This window comes from Thermobia domestica, chromosome 10 (genome assembly GCF_964235325.1).
Source record: "Thermobia domestica chromosome 10, izTheDome1.hap1.1, whole genome shotgun sequence".
Classification (NCBI taxonomy): domain Eukaryota; kingdom Metazoa; phylum Arthropoda; class Insecta; order Zygentoma; family Lepismatidae; genus Thermobia; species Thermobia domestica.
The window spans coordinates 110,123,430-110,147,469 of record NC_137463.1 but is presented as its reverse complement, the minus strand read 5'-3'; the positions used below and the strand labels follow the sequence as shown (position 1 = coordinate 110,147,469).

The following is a 24,040-nucleotide window of genomic DNA, read 5'->3' as shown; positions in this document are numbered from 1 at the left end:
TTCATAGAGTTGTCATAGAAAAGTAACAATCATTCACATGGTTTGGTGATTCTCACCAGATCATGGGAATAGCAAAGTCCTTGGAAGATCCTTTACGATTCAACCACGAATGAAGACTCGAGACACATAATTGCAACATACCTGAGGAACCCATAGCTTGTCGTGGTCCCTAATTTCACAGCCAAAGTACGGTCTGTACACGTTCCTAATATATGGCGTTATTAGTCTCCTTTGCGATCTCAATGTAGCCTGTCTGCTCTGTAGCAAAAATTGTCAGCACTGTTTACATATTTGCGAGGCATAATGAGTCACAACAATTAGTGACCACACACACTAACTACACTTGAGTAATACCTTTTTCCAGAACACAAACAGAACACAATTTGTAACAAACTGAAACTACGCTTAAAGGAAACATGCTCCGCTCCTCCGTCTTCTTCTCCTTCCCCTTCCCTAGTTGCTATGAGCCCGGGCTAAAAATAGCAACAAAATACACATTGCTATTTTTGCCTGTAGGAAACTTAGTCAGTCTGTCCACCATCATCGAGATTTCGAAGCCTAATGGGAAGGGATTGACAATGAATGCTAATAAAATATAGTGCTTATAATTAAATGCACTCCCATCTTTAACTTGGAAACGAGAGCTAATTCGACTTTTTCATTGTCGTTTTCGTTATCAGCGTGGTCGATATAGTTAAACATCTATTTAATTCCAGTTACATCTTCACTGTTTGCTAGTGTTATTAATTTAGAGGATGACTTGACGAAGAATTTGAGACCCCACTCAAACTTAGAAATTTCCCCTTTCGATGCCATATTTTCGATCATGCTGAATGTGGGCTACCAGTGCTTTAGCAGCGTTCCCCCCGCATATTGACAATACCTCCGAGGATAATCTAAAATCACTACTGCTTATAAGTTTTCCGTTACAAATCAGAGGATAATAATGGAATAGTGAACATACTTAATATTTTGTTTACAGCTATGAATTTTAGATTTGCGATTCATATTCCGTTCAATTCAAATTTGAAACAAAAGGAGTTGCCCAAGAGTAATTCGAAGAAATACTGTCAGTCTCTGGATGAAAATAGGGACATAGTTTAAAGAGACTTCGTACTGAGTTTTAACATATAAACATCTGATTACAAGGCTGTTGACCCTAGCCACTCGACTATTTCGTCTGCAGCCACAAACCTTCTTCTGACTTTTGTGTGAAGCAGTTTTCTGTTCCACAGTCGCTTTTGTTTAGTCCGGTATTGCTATGGCTTTTTGCAATGTATACAAGTATTCTTAGAATAAATTACGTTCAATTTTACATCCTAATAACTTACGTAAAGCAGGTTGTATTTGTGAAATGATTGAGGTTGAAGTAATTGGAAATTTTCGTAGTTAGATGTCTGGATATGCAAACCTGCTTAAAGTGGGGATCTTTTATTTTATAGAAGTATGGTACATTTCTGAACAGATGATCAACCTTTTATATTGAGTATTAAATTTGTTAATAAATTTAATTCTCCTCGCATGTGCCTTAATTTTCACAAAAAGCTGTGTATGTTTGATTTTAGTTATCGAACAAAAATGGATTTTTCTATTGTTTTTGATTTTGTTTCGTGATGATTTGATCATTATTGTTCACATACTGAAAACTGCAGTACAATTTGTGTTAAGAATGTTTATGAAACTATATTTAAAATAGGATATTCATCTTAATGTTTATCTTCTTTCTACAGATTTCATCATAATGGATTTCATATTTGAATTTATGAGAGAAACAAATCTGCATGGGTTTCCCATGTTTGTAAAACATGGAATTTCTCTGCTGGAGAGGTAATAGTTTGGAAATTTTTATATATGCACATATATTTATGAACATTCCTGCGTAAAAAAATGTTTGTACCGTAATTCACGATTTTTCGCAATTATTACACTGTTCCGTCTTGGTTAAATTTGTGTGATTAGTAAGTGAAGACAGTAGAAAGCATTCCATGTATGAAAATACCAAAATATTAAAAAAGTAATAAAATTGTAAGTACAAAACAAAATTAATCTCGACTAGCAGCGTTCACCCCGCTTCGCTGCGGTCACCCCGGAACGCAATAAACTTTGTTACTTAGATAATTTTTACTTTTTCGCTTTCAAGTGATATGATAAAAACCATAGAAGATTGCAGTAAATCTTAACATTATATCGCCTGTCATTTATGTTAACCCGCCCCGCTTCGCTGCGGTCATCCCGGTGCTGGCATATTGTAAAAGTGTCTGTAAAAATAAGCAAATCAATTAAAAAATTTTAAACAGAAGATTCAAGCTATTTTCCGCTGTATATCGCCTGTCATTTATGTTAACCCGCCGAGTGACACGGTCATGCGGGTTGCATATAAATACGTTTATTTTTACCTATGATGAACTAATAACAAAGGATTTGTACGTTATGGACACTTGAATGGTCAATTATCTCAAGACACTGGTAATTAAAAATTAAAGTGATATGATAAAAACCACCTAGGGTCCAAATCCTAATAACCCCCCAAAAATGAAAGAAATTGGTTCAGCCGTATTAGCGTGATGAGCGGACAAAGGATTTTGTACGTTCTCTTTTATATATATAGATTGAGTATATCCTTACAATTATACTTTTCAGGAATTTTTGTAGCCGATTGCTCAGAAAATTGATGTATTTCCCAGTAAAGTGTAGCACCACCAAGAAACACAGTAAAGTAGAAGAGAACTGGAATGGAGCGTTTCTTGTTTCAAACTTCGTGTCTATATTTTCTGTCAAGTAAATATTGAGTTCCGTAATTAAGATTTTGTACCCAAATATACATAATAACTATAGCTGAAGTGCCCGAACTTCGCACGAGTCAGATAAAATATCTATGTAAACAAACTGAACAACGAAAAAAAATACCCTCTTATTTTACTAATGCATTTGACACTAGTTAATATCGGTCTTTTTGAGTTATTTTTACATGTCTTTGTATCCCCTCGGTTACTCCTGGCCTGCAGCCGAACGGGGTGAATGTGGAAGTTAATGCGATCGAAGGTTAACGATTGATCTTAGCGATCGCGAAAACTGTGAATTTGACACTAATATCGGCCATTTTCTACTACTTTTACATGTCCCGGTAAACGACCCGTCTGAGACCCCTCTGGTTCGCATATTTTAAAAAATAAAAACGCTTCGTCTTGGTCAGGGACCTGGAACAAGGTACCGGCGAACAAAATTTGGCAACCCATCGTCTACTGGTCTACTTGGTAACTAAGCAAACTCTCTATTTTATTATATTATGTAAGATTATATATATATATATATATATATATATATATATATATATATATATATATACATAATAAGTTTGCAATCTACATTAAACGTGACCATTTATGGTACAGAAAAGACAGTTTGAAACCTCCAGGAGGCATACTAAAAGGAGACCTTTGTTTAGGATGCGAACCCCAAACCATTTTGGCATATGAAATTACTGAATGCCTTTGACGTTTACCCAGTTTCTCGAAGAAGTAATGTAAATTAATGCACGTCTGGTGGCGTAGAAAACGTAGTTCAGAATTGACTATAAACATGGAAATTAAAGTTCAGAGTTAAAGTGCAAAGTTCAGGGATGATTTAGAAGAAGAATTTAATAATTTGATGTTTCGAAAATAAGAGACATAATTAAATAATTACAGAGCATCTCAAGGATTGGTATGACTTTTAAGACTAGGCTTGACAATACATGATCAGTTACTTTTTGGTAATGGTGATGAGTGGAACTCTGACTAACAGAATGACGGCGTAGAAATCACTAACGATGAATAATCTAACAGTCTCGGCGTTAGAATTGTACTCTCTCTACCCGGAAGAGAATCCAGGAATATTTATATGATTTTTTCGTCATGTTAACATTTTGACATATTTTTTGTAAACCTTTCTAGTTTTAAAAGTCATAGCCAGTCATTAGCATTGTAAAAGTCAAAACATTCTAAATTCTCCACTGGATTATGAATCCTAAAAATATTCAAACTGACTCCACTTCATGCATTGCCTATTTTATATACATTTTCCCATTTCAATTAAGTATTTTGTTTTATTACACTGTAGTATTGTACATAGTATCAGTAATATGTAAAGTAAAAACTTTTCTTGAGGCTCGAAGGGACGCGCTACGGCTTGAAAACTTACATATTTGCTTGGATGTAAATTGCTTCAGTTGAGTTAAAGTGGTGTAATAGATAGTGTGACGAGCTACGAAGGTAAACATTTTTACTCTGGACGAATCCTATTCCCCTTTCCTACTTTTCCCCTCCCTTTGTATAAATATTAGAATTGTGTCCATATTAAAATTAATAAGACCTAAAACAATAAATACGGAAGTAAATGTTGTTTAAGTTTGTTCTTAAATGTGACAAGTTTGCTAAACTAAGACACTGTGCTCATGAATTGCTGTTATGTCTTTGGATAGTGAGTTCATGTCTAATAACAGAATTACAGATTGTATCATATTTTCTAATATTCATATGATAGAGTGTTATGCTCCGTAGGCAACAAACTTGATCATTAGATTGTTAGACTGAAGATAAGATTAGATATAAACTATCGTGTCTCCAGAGTGGGAACCGAGGATAAACCGCCCCTTCAACAATGATTGAAGCGAGAGGCTGCTGGACTTGTCACAAGCGATTACATTTCCATATCTTTCTGAAACCTACATACATTCTATGTTTAGTTCAAATGCTACATTTTTCTTTTACAAATACTACTACTTCTACTACTACTACTACTACTACTACTACTACTATTACTAATAATAATAATAATAATAATAATAATAATAATAATAATAATTTTGAGTATCCAGTAAAATTGTGTTTGTATTTTAAAGTCCTAGACAATGTTCAGAGATTTCCTTTTAGTTATGGAACAATTTGGTTGAAAATTGATGCTAATTGTTACTTTGTATGTTTAAAGGTATCTTTCTAATCTTGACATTAAAAGTTAATTATGAAGATCTAAAATGTCATGAAAAGGCTAAAAATACACCTTTATGAAAGTAATGCTTCCTAAAGTAGGAACTAAATACACGGTTCTAATTGGTTGGTATTATCCGTTTCTCGCCACGTAGCATACATATAGCAGAAAGAAAACGCCAGATGCTGTTGCACCTCGTAGTCGAGAGGGCTGGTAATGAAAGTAGCTTCTGGCATGGGTTCAAACCCGACCTAAGGGAAGTTTTTTAATTTTTAAATTTTCACAACACTTTTTTCATTAAAATAAGATGAAAATAATACTCAAAAAAGTGATTTACTTACGTTACACATGCAGTTTTTCTATTCGGATCCATAGTAGTAGTAGTAGTAGTAGTAGTAGTAGAAGGAGGAGGAGTAACAACGGGTTAGAATGCTCGCAGGGCTTGTTTTTTTCCACCTTTACTCCCATGATATAAATTTTAACCTCAACTGCTTGCTTGTGACCAACTTAAAACAGCTGGCTAGGGTAGCGTGCGAAAAAATTACTTTCAGGAGTATTACTCTCCCGAAAGAGTCGCAAGCTAAATGTCACCAATGTAAAACATTAGAGCTAGTTAAAATCTGTTCATTTTCTTCTTCTTCTTCTTCTTCTTCTTATTATTATTATTATTATTATTATTATTATTATTATTATTATTATTATTATGGTTGTAATTCTAACCAACTTAATGTAAACATAAACAAATGTAACATTTTATCGTTTACCAGAAACAAAAGTCATATAAAGTTTAATTATTCAATGAATCAGATCTTACCAAATAGATTAAATTCAGTCAAAGATCTTGGAGTTACATTTGATACGAAACTGTCGCCATTAAATAACCATGTAGAGAACATAGTTAATGAATCTCTCAAGATGTTATGGTAGAATTGGAAAGGAATTTTACAATAGTACCACATTAACAAAAATATATTATTCCTGTCCGACCAAAACTGGAATATACTGCTGTGATCTAGAACTCATCACAGCAGCAATACCGACACCAACTGGAAAAGATCCAATCTGAATTTATCAAATACTTGACGTAAAAGAGTACTGGAATCTATCCATATTATGAAAATGATCTAATATTAATAGACAACTTCTGTATTCCTACACTTGAACAAAGGCGAAATGTGATAGATGATTTTTCTGCATAAAGTAGTACAAAACGAGTTTATTTGTACGGATCTCATATCAACACTAAATTTTCATTTCCCGTCACTCAAAACTAGTTCTGATAACTCTGGCCTGTTCAATTGCAAAAAAGCAAGGCCAACGTATTATTGAAATCACCAATCTGTGCTGTACTTACAACAAATATGTACAGAGCACAAAGAACTTGCCATATGTAATATGAAGTCTATGTTTAAGAAACCTATTGTAAATGTATTATGTAATACACCAACACTATAATTGAGATTATGCCTCTTGTTTTGATGGCAACTAAATAAATAATAAGTAAATATTTCATGTCAGATACCTAAAAGGTGTCAATAACTGCCATACTGGGTACTTTAAACGGTGTTGATAATATTTGATTGTCGCAACAATATTCAAACGTAGTTTCTAAAAGTACACTTATTGGAGGGGAGTATATTTCAATACGCTTCACTTTTTGACATGTTAAACAATTATGAAACATCTTTTCTAAAAAGTGTTTTAAGTATGTTCAAACACTGCACAAAGCGTCTTTAATTATTTTAAATGAAAAATATCTGAACACCAAATGTCATGTCTAACCTTAGGAATTTTTTAGATATGGAAATCTTATTATGACTATTGCAACCCCACCCTCTTTTTACCCGACATTTTTTCCTTGTAGGACAAGTATGAAAACACGTGTCTGATTGCTTTTTATGGGTATTTCGTGCACCAAATTTCATGTCTGTACTCTTCAGAGATTTGGAGATATGAACATTTTGCTATAATAATTGCTACTCCTATGTCCCTCTTCTCGAATTTACTAAAACTCTTCGTTAGTGGTACCTTACTTTAAAAATCCCATGCACTGCCAAAATACCAAGTTTCTAGCTTAAATCGTTTGGCCTGGGCATTGATCAGTCAGTCACTTAGAAGTTCTTTTTTGTGTAGGTATAAAGATGTATTATATTTCCGCAACAAACAATTCTTACGATGTTCTTATTTATTTCTTAGAAATTAAACCTAATGTCTTAAGTGCTTTAGTCTACGGCAAGTGTATTTTGTGAAAATCGTGCTTTGATTCCTTACCCTCCCAGGTATCAAATTAGACGAATGCACAGATATTTCGTATGACTTATGTATATATCTACATAGTACTTGACATAAGCTTTCAAATGGTATTAACAAGGTAAACATCCAGCTTGTTGTATTGACACTGGTACTGAAAGTAAAAGAATCTGAATTTATACATTAATTTAACGCAACTCAAACAAATAGGACACAGAAATATCCTGGTTTCCATCAGGATATTATATGCTTGGAAACCTCCAGGAAAATGATTAGTTTTCACTTTGTGTTACTTTAGTCATTCTGAATTTAGCCATGGGCTGCTGCTGATCCTATTACTAAATTAATCTACCAAACTACTATTTCCACTATTTCTAAATATTAAGATATGCATTTACGGAACGCGACGAGAAATGTTCAATACCAGACTAGGAATTCTCAACACGAGACGCGAAGATTGGAGAGAATGAAGATGATACAAGAAAGAAATTTTCAAAAATGTAAATGAGACGAGAGTTCAACAGAAACTTACGAGAAGAGTCTGGGAAATTTTATTTCTCTTTTCCTGCCGTCTCGTAGGTAACAAATAGACATCTTCGTGGCACCAATGGAGATATTTCACACATCTAACTCATTCAATTAAATGAATAAGTATTAGATCGAACTATTAGGCATGGTAAACACAACAATAGTTGTTTCGATTAGTCAAGCACTGCAGAATGAGCTTCAAGTGTGAAATCTTGTCATTCCTTTTACATTTTGGAGCAATTTGGGCATGTGTATATTATTCATACCTTGCAAAATGTCCTTTAACCCAAAACATCCAAAATTGTTGAGTTTATCAACATGAATACAATGCCATGTGAACTACATCATACTATATAATTGGCTTCGCACTTCATTTACATGTCACTCGATCTATTAATATAATTTTTTAACCATCATTTGCACGATATCTTAATATTAAATAAAACCCTTCTGAAATACAAGAATGATATTTTTTCCAATTTACATTCAAAATTGGATTTCTTCTTTGCTGTAGATCTTCTTCTAAACATTTTCCCGTTCTACACTCACCACATTGGCGAATGTTTACAATTACGGATTACACATGATGCCCATTTTCTCCGTTAAGAGTCTTCATTGATTAACATTCCGGAATGAATTCTCTTAAAGGAACTAGCTGCACCTTCCGCGATGCACCTCTCTAATCTTCACTCATTGTAATTTCATGATTGGTAAGTATGCAAAGGAATATGAGTCATATTGCATCGAGATCGAATAATTTTGTCAAAAGCTATTGACGAAAATGTCTTTTTAATATTATTTAAATAAAACACTTGAAAGATATAATGAACCTACCCTTTTCAGAAATGTATCAATGGCGAATTCGAGCCACAATCAACAGAAATCATTAGAATCTCCTATAGTCAACGTACATTCTGTTTGACAAATTCGAAGAATATTTTCAAGTAGTTTGCAGTGGGGTTTTAATGTATATTTGCAAAATTTTAGCATGAAATGGATTTTATTGCCTTATTCTTGATTGGTTGCAACCTTGAAACCATAAAGTTATTTCAGTAGATTGGAGATTGTTTCCATATCAGACTTCATTAGAGTTAGGTAAGATTTACAGGTTTTGTGGAACAGATAAATGGACACACTCATTGAGTCGAATGGTAGAATCTCGGTATACTTGCTTCAACGAGCCCCATCGTCTCATGTAGCCTAAATGCTAAAATAGGATGTTAAATGTCAGTCAACCATCCATCCTTGATTCCTATCTCATTCTATGAATAATAACACTAAATGTAAATTGGAAAAATATCTGATTGCTTGACAGGCTGTAATAATTATTTATTTTTGTTTTAGGCTCATTTGGATAGGAATCTATTTGAGTTTATTCGTTTGTGGATGCATATTAGGTTTTGGCTCTGTATTGCGTTACATGGAAAACCCTACAACAGTAGTATATGCCAGAACTCCAGTAGATCACAATTTCGATTTCCCGGCTATAACAATTTGCAGAAAGAAAGTAGAAGATACGGATAAAGTTATTGGCTATATTGCAGAGTAAGTAAGAATCATTAATAGTTACGCTCAACAAATAGGTAACATTAATAATTTTTATGATTTATTTATTTATTCTGAATATAAAGCCAGAATATTTTTTTATCAGCAACATTAATCGCAGTGCATAATATTTTGGTCTCCCGTTTGCACATTATCGTCATATCAATATTTTCAATATTTGTTAAATTCCTGAAAATTCCACCTTTGCAAAATTGTAACGCAGACCGTATCAGTGTATTGTATTGATTGTACGACTATATTTACTATTGACGTCATACTGACAAAAGTTATTTCAAATTTAAGGAAAAGTAAATTATACTGTTGAACAATATGTTCAATGAGTAATATTCAATGTCACATTTGTTTTAAGCTTATTTTGATAATTCTGATTATAAAGTATTAATTTCTTTATCAAGCTCTCTTTCCGTAGCAGTTAATATAGTGTTCTTTTCTTGCTAGCTCATTATATCCGTTTAATATTCCTTTACTATTTAACAATTCCGATAATGTCATGTACGGATATTGTAAGCTATAAAATAAAATAAAACGGAATGAAAAGCTGTGTTCACAATTCTGTTGAAATACACACTGTCTATTTTAACAACGTAAATACATTTAATAACTAGAAGAAGATTAATAATATTTTCAGGGCATGAAATAGGAACATTGTTTTGAAATTTTCCAATTGTACATTACGTTCCACATCAAAGTATGTAATATTGTCATAGAGTACGTTTTGTGGTATCATCACAGATACCAGCCACTTTAAGCCACTGGATATGAAAAAGGAAAGTTCACCACGAGACAAAGCAGAGAAACTACCGAGATCACAAGGCAAAGAGGCCGCAGAATGACAATTAAGGAAAAAATTACACCAATTAGGCTGATTCAAAAGGCATATCATGGCATTTGCTACTAACAGCTGGTTGTTTGTAGCTTTCATTTAACTCTTAGAAGAAACATTGTTGTATATAAATATAATAAACAATGGTTTCCGTTTAATATCCTTTGACTTTCCTTACCACCACTACAGAGTAGTTATAGCATTAATGCTAAAAAAAAAAAAATCATGGTTTTGGTAGAGGATGTATATGTGATACATTAAATTATAAAAGTTAGCAGTGAACTTTATTAGTTTTTAAGAATGAATAACACTCATTATGTAAAATATAATAACTGATTATTCATAAAAATGGAACATTTCAGTTGAACAAAAATCGGAATATCTTGGTATCTTCCTAGGCAGTCTTAACTGATGTGACAACTAAAATATTGATTGATTGATTGATTTTTGAGTTTTACGTCCCGTTCAGCAGCTAGGCTATATGAGACGTGGACCTACTAATTAACATGGAATCCGAACCACATGAGCTCCCACCGGGAATCGAACCCGGGTCTCCCTCGCCAAAGGCGAGCATGCTAACTGCTTAGCCACGAAGGAGCTCCGAACTAAAGTATTGTAGTCAAGTTGTGAATACGCTAATGGAAAAGAAACCGCAAGAAACAATTTGGGGACCAGTGACAATGTCGTCAATTTATCCCCTTTGATGAGGTGTTATTACCTTATATAGTTATATAGTTGTATACAGGGGTTCATTACCTTTCATCACATATGGGTATATTAAGCAGCCCTTTAAAAATTTGGGAAGGGTACCTTGGCCTACCCCTAAAATTTTGGAAATTGTTCAATTTAAATATTTGGTATTATAGTACTGGACCCTAATATGTACTATGATAAATTCGAGTGGTCCACCTCGTTCTCTTTCATGGATACAAAATTGCCAAAATATAAACGTAAGCAATACGTTGCACCATGTGTTTGGTTTTTGACCAAATTTATCTCCTTGCATGAGGTCCTATTACATTATATAGTTATATCGTCACGTAGAGGGGTCCATTCCCTTTCACAAGATATGGGTATATTGATGCACCCCCTTTAAAAATTTGGGAGAGGTACATTGGCCCACCCCTTAAACTTTGGAAATTGCCCAATTTAAATATTTGGTATTATAGTATAGGACCCTAATATAGATCACTATAAATTTGGGTGGTTCACCTCGTTCCGTTTTAGGGGTACAAAATTGCCAAAATATAAACGTAAGCAATACGTTGTACCACGTGTTTGGTTTTCGACCTAATTTATCTAATGGGATGAAGTCCTATTACCTTATATAGTTATATGGTCATGAATAGGGGTTCAATCCCTATCACAAGACATAGATACATTGGTGTACCCCTTTAAATTTTTGGGAGGGGTACTTCGGCCCACCCCTTAAATTTTGGAAATTACCCATTTTAAAATTTGGTATTACAGTATAGGACCCTAATATAGATCGCTATAAATTTGGGTGGTCCACCTCGTTCCCTTTTAGGAGTACAAAATTGCCAAATTTTTGTACAACCACGTGTTTGGTTTTTTGGCCCAATTTATTCCCTTTGATTAGGTCCTATTACATTATATGGTTATATGATCATGTATATTGGTCCATCCCCTATTACAAGACATTGGTATATTGATGCACCCCTTTAAAGTTTTGGGAGGGGTATCTTGGTGCACCCCCTATATTTTGGAAATTGCTCAATTTCAACATTTGGTATCATAGTATAGGACGCTAATATGTATCATGATAAATTTTGATGGTCCACATCGTTCCCTTTTAGGGGTACAAAATTGACAAAACATAAACGTAAGCAATACGTTGTACAACGTATTTGTTTTGACCCAATTAATCCCCTTGGATGGTGTCCCATTATCTTATATGGTTATATGATCATGTATAGGGTCCAGTCCCTATCATAAAACATCGGTATATTGATGCACTCCGGGAGGGGTACCATGGCCAATCCCATAAATTTTAGAAATTTTCCAATTTAAACATGTACATGACCTCAACATGTATCATGATAAATTTGGGTGGTCCACCTTGTTCCCTTTCATGGGTAAAAATTGCCAACATATAGACATAAGCAATATGTTGTACCACGTGTTTGGTTTTTGGCCCAATTTATCCCCTTCATGTGTTCTATTACCTTATATTGTCATGTATATGGGTTCATTTTCTATCATAAGACATGGGTACATTGATGCACCCTTTAAAATTTTTGGAGGGTATCTTGGCTCCTCCACTCAGTTTTAGAAATTGTTTAATATAAGCATTTGGTATCATAGTACAGGACTTTAGTATGTACCACTATAAATTTGGATGCTCCACATCAATCCCTTTCATGGGTAAAGAACGACCAAAAATCAAATTTGGAGGTTATTGATGCCTTTGATAATGATTTAGCACATTATATAGGTATGTACAGAGGTTTATTACCCTTATATATTCATGTTCCCTTTTAAATTTGGGAATTATCAAATAACAAGGTTGTGTCTCTCTTATGACCAAATATTCAATTTTTAAAGGTTATTGACCTATTTTATCTTTTTTGATACGGCTTTATTATTGAATGAGTACAGGATTTATTACGTTTCCATAAGACACAGGTGTATTTGTGTACCAATCTTAAATTTTTGGGAGGGGTACATTTCTTATTGTTAAATTAATAATTGGTAATTGTTCTTAGAATTGGATGGTATCTCATTCTTTGGGTAAATCATTTCAAATATGAGTTTGGTCACGTGATCTGTTATTGACCTATGATGGGATTAGCAGTCCACAACATTGGTACATTGAAAATTTGTAGTATAATTTGAGAATTGTTAAAATGAAATTACGTCATTTGTTTTGATTATTCCCGCCAAATATAAACGTAAGCAACACGATGTACCATGTGATTGACCTTGATGAGGTAGTGTAAAGGGATTCATTTCCTTTGTTGTGGTACTTTTTAAGTTTTAGTACACACTTCTAGAAAACGGTTGGTTCTACTAAGGTAAACAATTTACGGACATGATTGACCATATTGAACATAAAATGGTATGATTAATTCTTAGACTTAGGTATATCGAGAGAACTATTCTTTAAATTTGGGAATTGTGATAAACAGAATTTTAACATAAGCGAAATTTGAATTAATACTTTGAACTTTAGTCATAGCTCATAGTCTAAGATCACTGGTGGTGTTTCATTTGCCCTTGGGCTTTAGAAATCTGATAGCTAACCTTATGGAATCTTATGACTCATAGTCTAAAGGCAATACATGCTACAACACTGAAATTTAGTCACAAGGTGATATAATCTGACACTGGCTAAGTTATTGTTGATGCAATTTGATTGGATGATCACTATCTTTCGTGCAATCTGATTGGTTGATCACTATCTTTCACGCAATCTGATTGGTCTCTGTTTTTCAAATCTTTGCTGCATTCAGTTTTAAGTTTTGTTTAACATTTAAAAATCTTGGTTTGAACATTTTCGTTCAACATTTTACAATCACTGATAAATGTGATCAAAACCGTTTATTTGTTAATCGAATAGTTAAAAACCGGATAAAGTTTGACGTTAAATTATTTGACAATGATTTACCCAAAGAATGAGATACCATCCAATTCTAAGAACAATTACCAATTATTAATTTAACAATAAGAAATGTACCCCTCCCAAAATTTAAGATTGTACACAAATACACCTGTGTCTTATGAAAAAGTAGTAAATCATGTACTCATTCAATAATAAAACCGTATCAAAAAAGATAAAATAGGTCAATAACCTTTAAAATGTGAATATTTGGAAATAAGAGGGACACAAACTTTTTATTTGATAATTCCCAAATTTAAAAGGGAACATGAACATATAAGGGTAATAAACCTCTCTACATACCTATATAACGTCCTAAATCATTATCAAAGGGATCAATAACCTCCAAATTTGATTTTTGATCTTTCTTTTTCCATGAAAGCGATTAATGTGGACCATCCAAATTTATAGTGGTACATATTAAAGTCCTGTACTATGATACCAAATGCTTATATTAAACAATTTCTAAAACTGAGTGGAGGAGCCAAGATACCCTCCCAAAATTTTAAAGCGTGCATCAATGTACCCATGTCTTATGATAGAAAATGAACCCATATACATGACCATATAAGGTAATAGAACACATGAAGGGGATAAATTGGGCCAAAAACCAAACACGTGGTACAACATATTGCTTATGTCTATATGTTGGCAATTTTTTACCCATGAAAGGGAACAAGGTGGACCACCCAAATTTATCATGATACATGTTGAGGTCATGTACATGTTTAAATTGGAAAATTTCTAAAATTTATGGGATTGGCCATGGTACCCCTCCCGGGGTGCATCAATGTACCAATGTTTTATGATAGGGAGTGGACCCTATACATGATCATATGACCATATAAATAGGACACTATCCAAGGGGATAAATTGGGTCAAAACCAAACACGTTGTACAACGTATTGCTTACGTTTATATTTTGTCAATTTTGTACCCCTAAAAGGGAACGATGTGGACCATCAAAATTTATCATGATACATATTAGCGTCCTATACTATGATACCAAATGTTGAAATTGAGCAAATTCCAAAATATAGGGGGTGCACCAAGGTACCCCTCCCAAAAATTTAAAGGGGTGCATCAATATACCAATGTCTTGTAATAGGGAATTGGACCAATATACATGACCATATAACCATATAATGTAATAGGACCTAATCAAAGGGAATAAATTGGGCCAAAAACCAAACACGTGGTTGTACTATAATTTGGCAGTTTTGTACTCCTAAAAGGGAACGAGGTGGACCACCCAAATTTATAGCGATCTATATTAGGGTCCTATACTGTAATGCCAAATGTTTAAAATGGGCAATTTCCAAAAGTAAAAGGGTGGGCCAAGGTACCCCTCCCAAAAATTTAAAGGGGTGTACCAATGTACCTATGTCTTATGATAGGGATTGAACCCCTATACATGACCATATAACTATATAAGGTAATAGGACCTCATCCCATTAGATAAATTAGGTCGAAAACCAAACACGTGGTACAACGTATTGCTTACGTTTATATTTTGGCAATTTTGTACCCCTAAAACGGAACGAGGTGGACCACCCAAATTTATCATAATGCATATTAGGGTCCAGTACTATAATACCAAGTGTTTAAATTTAGGCAATTTCCAAAATTTTAGGTTTGGGCCAATGTACCTCTCCCAAATTTTTAAAGGGAGTGCATCAATATACCCACATCTTATGAAAGAGAATTTACCCCTATACATGACCATATAACTATATAAAGTAATAGGACCTCATCCAAGGAGATAAATTAGGGCAAAAACCGAACATGTGGTACAACGTATTGCTTACGTTTATATTTTGGCAATTTTGTACCCATGAAAGGGAACACGGTGGACCACTCAAATTTATCATAGTACATATCACTGTCCAGTACTATAATACCAAATGTTTAAATTGGGCAATTTCCAAAATTTTAGGGGTAGGCCAAGGTACCCCTCCCCAATTTTTAAAGGGATGCATTAATATATCTATATCTGATGAAAGGTAACGGGCCCCTGTATACAACTATATAACTATATAAGGTAATAACACCTCATCAAAGGGGATAAATTAGGTCAAGAACCTCCGAAATTTGAATTTTTGGCAATTTTGTAACCATGAAAGGGAAGGGAATGGACCCCCAATACTGATAGAGGTACATACCCTGGTCCTAGGCTACCATATCCAATTTTTAAATTTGGCAATTTCCAAAAATTAAGGGGGATGGTTCTCTGTACCCCTGCCAAAATTTAGGGTGGGCCAAGGTACCCCTACTAAAATCTAGAGGAGATGGTCGTATGTACCCCTAGGTCATTAACCCCGGACCAAGTGCATTGATCTTTGACCTATGACGTCACAAAAAATTTTGCTGACTCGGCTCAATATAGAAGGGTCAATACTACTGTTAATATTGCATGGATTTGCATTTTTCTTTAATAGATTCCAAGAACATTCGAGACATAATCACTATCAATTATAACCACGAAAGGAATTACGAACACACTAGTTGGAATAACAATATTATATGGTTATTCTTGACAATAAACAAGGTATGAGTTAATTAAGACAGAATATTGCATTTGTAAGTAACAAAAATAAAATAATATATCCTGAGTAATTACATAACATAGCTTTCTAGTATGAGTTTATGCAAACATTACAATTTAATACAGTTCGTTATTTGTCAAGTATCGGTTGTTGGAGTGTTTTTGTTGTTTCGTTGCCGTCTATTTTCTAAGGTTAGTATTTGAAGATAGTAATAGCGTAGTGTTACGTAGGATTCATTAATTATTTATATCACGTCTGGGTAGTTTCGTAATTATGATAATTAGATAAGCCTTTCCTAAAGTTACTAGGTTGTATGGTAAAGCAATTAGTAGATTTATGTTTGATGCAGTTTCCATGACGATTTTTTAAAGAAAATATAAGCATTGAGAATCTTTAAAAAAACTTAAAATGAAATTAATAGTTCGGTAGGTAGTCGATTCTATTTTAGATATTATAGGTATTACCTCATTACAGTACATGTGAAACTGAAGCAGGAGGTGGAAAAATAGTAATCAGATTATTGATCACAGGATTTAAGCAAAATACCTCTCGTTATCGAGGCAAAGTTTAACTGTTCCCTTAAATAATTTTCCAAGCGGTAATTTGAAATAATGACGAGTCTACTGTTGTGATATGATGCATATTTATGACTTCGCTTATTTTAGATGAATGGTTGGAATTTTACGTACTTTTCCGCATCGTAATGCTATGGGATATAGATAAACGATTTGTGGTTGAGTTGAATTTCAGTTTAGCGTCCCTTTCAGCAGCGAGGCTATGTGAGACGTGGACCTACTGATGAACGTGGAATCCGAACCACATGAGCTCCCGCCGGGAATCGAACCCGGGTCTCCCGCGCCAAGGGCGCGTACGCTAACCGCTTAGCCACGGAGGAGCTCTAAACGATTTCTGGAATCCTGACCAACGTGACGCGTTAAAATTTGAAAGATGTCCTACAGGGAATTGAACCTGAAATACGGCGCAATAAGACGCGTGCCCAAGCTACTAGAGCAGTGAGTAGGGTTTGACTAATATTGCTACTATTGTCATAGAATCTCATGATTATGCTATAAGACTAAAGAAGACAGCGATGATGAGAATGAACGTAATGGCGTAAGAAGCGAAGTGATGGAAACGACAGAACACAAAGAAAAAACTATGCACACGAGCTTGTCCACCATTAAATATTAACAATTGTCATGACTGTTTAATATATTATTCCCTTATTAAACACTTCTCTATTAATGTGCCTGCTACTTAATATGTAGACTTGCTACCTATCTTTGTTTATAAGACAAAATAGAAAAAAGTGTATAAATGTGTACAGTGGGCCACAGAAATTCTTGATGTACAAATTCCGCGAGATAGGAATCCAACTAACGCCTGCTCCAAGATAAATTACACCTTTTAGTAGCTAGCACAGCAGCATGAAATTGCCGCCAACTGTTAAAAGCACAAATCGTAAAGAGTGATTTTGTGTAGAAGTGGAGCGAAACGCTGGCTGACGAAATGACAAAAGGGAGTCTTTGGATACTTGTACTCACAATAATTTTTGCTTGTATGATACACACGTGAAAATTATACACAGCCACTTGAAAAAATATACGGATACCAAAGCCACCGATGAGTAGATAAGAGTCGAGGGACTTAGTTAATCTTATATTGTAATTAACTCAAATGAGAGATTATACAAACAAGTTTACTTAGTTCAAATAACTGTACATATCCGCGTATCAAATAATATACGGATAGATTATGCGGTATATATGGTAGTTATTTTTTTTTTTAACTAACTCAAGGCTTTGTGCTGAGTTTTGAAACTGTTAACTGTGGTCCTAACTGTAAGTGAATTAAAAATTTGGATGGAAAGACCCAACCTCCAATGAAAATTTTGGGAGTCTAACAAGGCCTGTGTTCCTAGGTTTCGGCGCCACTGATTGATACGTAATAATACTTCGAAAGAAGAAATTGTCCGATTTCATTATTCGTTAAATGAGTTTTGAAAAATGATAAATATTGGTAAGCAGTAATTTATTTGTAAATATTAAAGTGCAAAATTCAAACAAGTTGGAGATCTTATCCATATTAACATATTTCCCGTTAGGTTGCAAATATAACTAAGGATTCGTGATTTGTATAATTTTTTGAAAAATTTACACGTTGAGATACAAAGAGAAAGGGGGAGAATATAGTGTCAATAAACAACAATTTAAAAATGCACGAAATTAACTAATAATATCAAATATAGAACCATTGACAGAATTAACTTTGCAACTCGTTTTCTCCATCCATTTTCTTCCTTTATTCTCAGGATTATTTCATCACTGAATTTCTCCACTGCAGATTATATTTCATTTGCAGCATCCAACTGGAGCTGAGCGTTGTAAATGAAACATAGTAAAAAGTGGTCGAGGATCAGAATCGAACTCGAACTGCGAGATTAGGAACGCAAAACTCTAATCACTCATCCCCAGCGTTACTTATTTTAGCTTGCCTAAATAAAGAGCATTTTCAGTTAGTTCAACGTAATTGCTTGATAATAGTCAAATTAATTGGCAAACAACAGGAGTATATATGGACATTTCCTTTTTGACGAAAGGTTGTAATTTAAAGACACCATCGTGTAGAACTGGTCTTCAATATACCACATACCAAAAATCTCAGAAAAATATTTCTTCGTTACGGAGATATAATGCTTGAAACAATGGAAAAATGAGCTGTTTACGTCACGGCAACACAGACAAGGGTTTTGGTGTGACGTCACAGGTCCGTAAGCGCGCTGTGAGTAGCATTGGAAGCTTCAGAGAATTTTTTTCGTACTGCAATTTCTCACTGCAAACTTCAAATAAATTTAGTAGAATAGTGAAAGGAAAAATAGCAAAATACACTTACTGTATATGAACGTAAAGTGTTAATAAGACCTATTTTCATAGCTTGAAATACATTAATGGTCATTTGTAATATTGTTTTATTACAAATATTTTAGATAATTATACACTTAAGGAGGATTACTTTACTATTGTATTACCCCAAAAACAGAGCCTAAACAGTTCATGCGCAGATTGTGAATATCTAGGCCGTCATATAGCTTTCCTTTGTTTTGAAGATTTGTCGATAATTTTCATGCTATTATGCTACGGCTACAAATAAGTACTTTATGCACCATAAAGCTCTTAATGCATAGAAAAATATTCATATTCTATTACATCCTTTCATTTTTCTACTATTTACTCTGCACATTAGCAATCGGTCACCCCACACCATTGTTACAACTATTCTTATCTTAATGCTACAAGAATCGTATTATATATCGCTTTACTTTCATATATTTCTACAAGAGAAATGCTTTTGTGGTCACTCCGTGGTTCAAAGCTGAAGGAAGCTGTAGCGAATAGATGCAGACAGATGGTTAGGCTGCCGAAAGACCATCATAAATAAGATAAGTGCTCGAGAATTTTTCTTCTGACCTACGCGCCGCATAGTGGTCGGGAACGGAAAAAGCGGTCAAAAATCGATTTTGTGAACTTCGCCTCCTATGAAATCGGTATTGATATTTGATTATAAGAATATCTCCTGCTTCCAAATCCAGAGTTTCAGGACATTCTTTTATAATCATTCACTTTTATTAATCATCCGTTTCCTTTCCCTACAGGACATATTCATGGAACATAAAAGTAAAAACTTCATTTTATTTTAGTCAGTAATAAGCCAATATAACTAGTTTACTTTCATCACTGTGATACCACATCTGTTTATTTGTAGGTTTAGATATAAACTCATGTGCTCAAAACACTTCAGCCAATTTGAAAATGTTCACATGGACTAATATAAACAATTTACGAGTATGTTCCATTTCTAAAGAAAACTACAATACGCGCGAAGGTATTATGATGAAGTAATATTGGTAATGTGTAAAGTAGTTCGACAATAGCATTGGTAAATTATCAGAATGCTCGTGAACATAATTATCATCGTAAACATGTGCGCCCTAGTGTTGAACTCAATAGACAATTTAGATTACTTTTACTTACTAGTTAGAGAAATGTTTTTTCATGTATTAATTTCCTTGGGCTTCCTCCTGAGCGCATAACTATCGAATCCTGGTTGAACTTGCATATAAGAAATTAGCACTCTACTACCAAATAACTACGATTTTATATTGTTGATTTTTCCCCTAAGAATGAATAAAATTCGCTTCGTAAGGTCGGTCGGTTACCGAAACATTAGAATAAGGGCGCCGATCCTGAAGTCCGAGGGGGCCCGGGTCCCCAAAGCTCATGAGGCCCGTGAATATGCAATATTTGGCATAATTTGAGTGCAATTTGTCTTAAAATCTTCATATATATATACCTTCTGCATGTGTATGCCGCCCCCAAATTTACAGAGAAATCGGCGCCCTTGCATGAGAATATTAATTAGTTTCTTACTTCAGGCTTCGAACAATATCAATAATATAGCAAATTAGTACACTTCAACTTTGTCCTAAGATATTCAAGTATATTCAAATAATTAGTAAATAAATAAATAAATAGTTTGCCTTTTAAACAAACCTTAAATTCTATTTCTTTTCAAATAGTCAAATAGTGATTTAACGATTATTTTTTAAAAAATTTCATTAAACTTCTTTCATTAAAATAAGTTTGTCCTTTTACTATAGTGATCCATGGCAAAAGTAGTAGTAATAGAAGTAAAAGTAGTAGTAGCAGTATTAGTATTAGCATTATTATTATTAGTAGTAGGAACAGGTTAGAAGCCCCGCAGGGGTTGTTTGGGTTCTGTTCTCAACATCAAATTGGTAAGAATACTAAAACGCTTGGGATCGGCAAAAATGCCGTCGGTTGACTTACAAACACGGTGCTCTTTGTTTTAAGTGCACTAGTAGCAGACCGGAATTCAATCGCAAATTTCGACTAGTTAGAATCGTCGCATGAGCGAACGGAAGTTTTCTCCGTAATCAGCTAGCTCTGGAGTTGTTTTTAGACCAATAAAACAAATCAGTTTAAATGTCCATTGAGGACTCAGAGATTAATCACTAAATTATCAACATTACAGATTTTTAAAAAAAAAACAAAATACAGAATTTCTTTATTTTGATTCTATTATACTCGTACCAAATTTCATATAACTAAGTCCCCACGTTAAACGGGTTTGCATATACAAACCATAACTATGAAAACATTTATGATCACTCCAACACCAATCATTTCACAGATTCAACCTGTTGTATATAAGTTATTAGGACGTAAAGTCGAATGTAATTCATACGAAGAAGACTTTTATACATTGCAAGACCTGTAACGTCCAAATATCCACCACAAACGCATAGTTTACCAACATAAACAAAAGCGAGTGTGGAGCAGAAAACCACCTTATACAAAAGTCAAAACAGACATTCTGAAGGCATGTGAAATGGTGGAGTGGTTTGAGTGAATAATCTGTCAATCAGAAGTTTATGTGTTGAAACCCATTCGCGTTGTGAACGCTGTCGAGTAAACCCGTTTTCTGTGCTCTCTGCTGCTACACTTGTTTTGTGTGAAGTGAGTCAAACTCACCCATTAAGTAAAGCATTTTTCTTTTTTTTCGTGTTATTATTCACTGTAATGGTGTTTTCTTGTGGTTTGTGACTGAGAATATCTTGAATATGTCTACACGTCGGTGAATACATTGAAATTTGATTTCGGAGTGGTTAGCCAGCGGCCTACCTCTCTGACAATTCATGAATGGTTATATGATCGTTTTGTCTTTTCTGTTGAACAAGTTTTGAGTCTTGAACTGGATATTTACCGGAAGTGTATCTTCCTCAAACTTTCGTCTCGTGATTTATGTGAACAAGTTTTGAATGATGCTAGTAGTGTAGTTGAATTTACTGATATATGATATACTTATTACCTGGGCTGATATTCGGGTTGTTACTGTGCGCTTACATGTAATTCCTATGAAATTTTCCAATGGCACCATTAAGGACGTTATGAGTCAGTATGGTACTATTTACAATATTCATGATGAACTATATTCTAGTGACCATGTTTACCAAATTCGAACTGGGAGGAATTTAATACGAATGGAATTAAAGAAAGCGATTCCATCTTCCGTAATGGTTCAACAGCACCGTTACTAGGTCACTTATCCTTGACAGGAGAAAACTTGCATACGGTGTCACAGTACCCAGCATTCACATTCGAACTTTACCCAACATTCCAATAACGCACCTCGCAGTTCTAATAGTTATGCGGGTTGTAACGCGACCTCCACCCTTTACTCGTAGAAACGATTGAATGGAGCCGTCGTTAGGTAGAACAAATGTACTCTTCGGGCACATCCACACTTACAACGTATAGCAGGTTCAGAAATTAAATTATTTAATGCATAAACAATGTTAATTAAATATATAGTAATCCTGAGTTCAAAAATATTAGAGCGAATGCAGCTACTATTCATAAATATACTTAATAGTATGGTTAATCGGGAAAATAATATTCTTTGTTCTATTCATTAACTTTATAACAAATTCAATAAAGTAATACATATAATGACTGCTGATGAAGAATTCCATCCAAAGAAGCTACTTCAATAGACATTTGTTTTTTGAAATTAGGCTCATGACAGTAATCTATTAGAAAATTACGTATCATCTGTAAGAATTTTCAAATCAGAACGATTCTTAGTTACTTATATCAAACTTATTTCTATATTTTTAATTAATACAGTAATTAACTCACCAATATTTTGAATACAATATTCCTCCTTGCTATTTGTATACTATGGGCATGGAACTTCACATAGAACATGTATTAACAGGATCAAATAAAAAAAAAACACTTTTTTTTAACGTAGCACCAAATAACTATAACTTTTTTCACACATACACCGATCCTCAATTTGAATTCTTAGAATATAATAATATCACGTAATAAGATTTTAACTTTCAGAACTATGCTTTCAAGATACAAAATAACAACAGTAATAAAATGAGGCTTCTGCGCCACTGACCCTCTACCCACTTTCTCAGTCCCGCCTGAAGCAGACAACGAGTTTCCCAGTGCCGCCCGACACACTATGCCGGGGGACATATGGGGGATACGAGAAATCGAGCACCGTACACCGTGAGTCCACGTTCTTTTACGACCTCCATTTTAGGGGTGAATTTATTCCCTTTTATGAGCACTTTTTAGGGGATGTACTCGTTCCCTTTTATGACCTCCATTTTAGGGGTGAACTCGTTCCCTTTTATGAGCATATTTTCCAACCCCTATGAACACATAACAGAACATAAGACTACGTAACATAACGAACATACAGCAGAAAAGATTGAACTCGTTCTCTTTTACGAGCACTTTTTCAGGGGTGAACTCGTTCTCTTTTATGAGCACATTTTAAGGGTGAACTCTTTTCCTTTTATGAGCACTTTTTCAACCCCTATTTTAATTACGAACACATAGAAGAGAAGATAACATATAACACTACGTAACACACAGCAGAGGAGATAACACATAAGAGTACGTAACATAACAAGGGTGTACTCGTTTTCAACCCCTATTTTAACATAGGAGATAACACATAAGATTACGAACACATAGAAGAGAAGATAACACATAACACCACGTAACACACAGCAGAACAGATAACACAAAAGAGTACGTAACATAACAAGGGTGTATTCATTCCCTTTTATGAGCATATTTTTCAACCCCTATTTTAACATAGGAGATAACACATAAGATTACGAACACATAGAAGAGAAGA

At 34.2% G+C, this 24,040-nt stretch overlaps 1 protein-coding gene across 1 annotated transcript in view; it reads left to right on the top strand.

Annotated features, from left to right (window-relative positions):
* The first annotated feature begins 1,731 nt into the window (after positions 1-1,731).
* Positions 1,732-24,040, top strand: part of LOC145662051 (sodium channel protein Nach-like) — a 79,325-nt gene continuing 57,016 nt past the window's right edge. The window contains exons 1-2 of the mRNA XM_081727383.1: positions 1,732-1,827; positions 9,088-9,288. Coding sequence (XP_081583509.1) covers positions 1,742-1,827; positions 9,088-9,288 — 287 coding nt within the window. The 5' untranslated portion in view covers positions 1,732-1,741. The remainder of the gene's footprint in view (positions 1,828-9,087; positions 9,289-24,040) is intronic.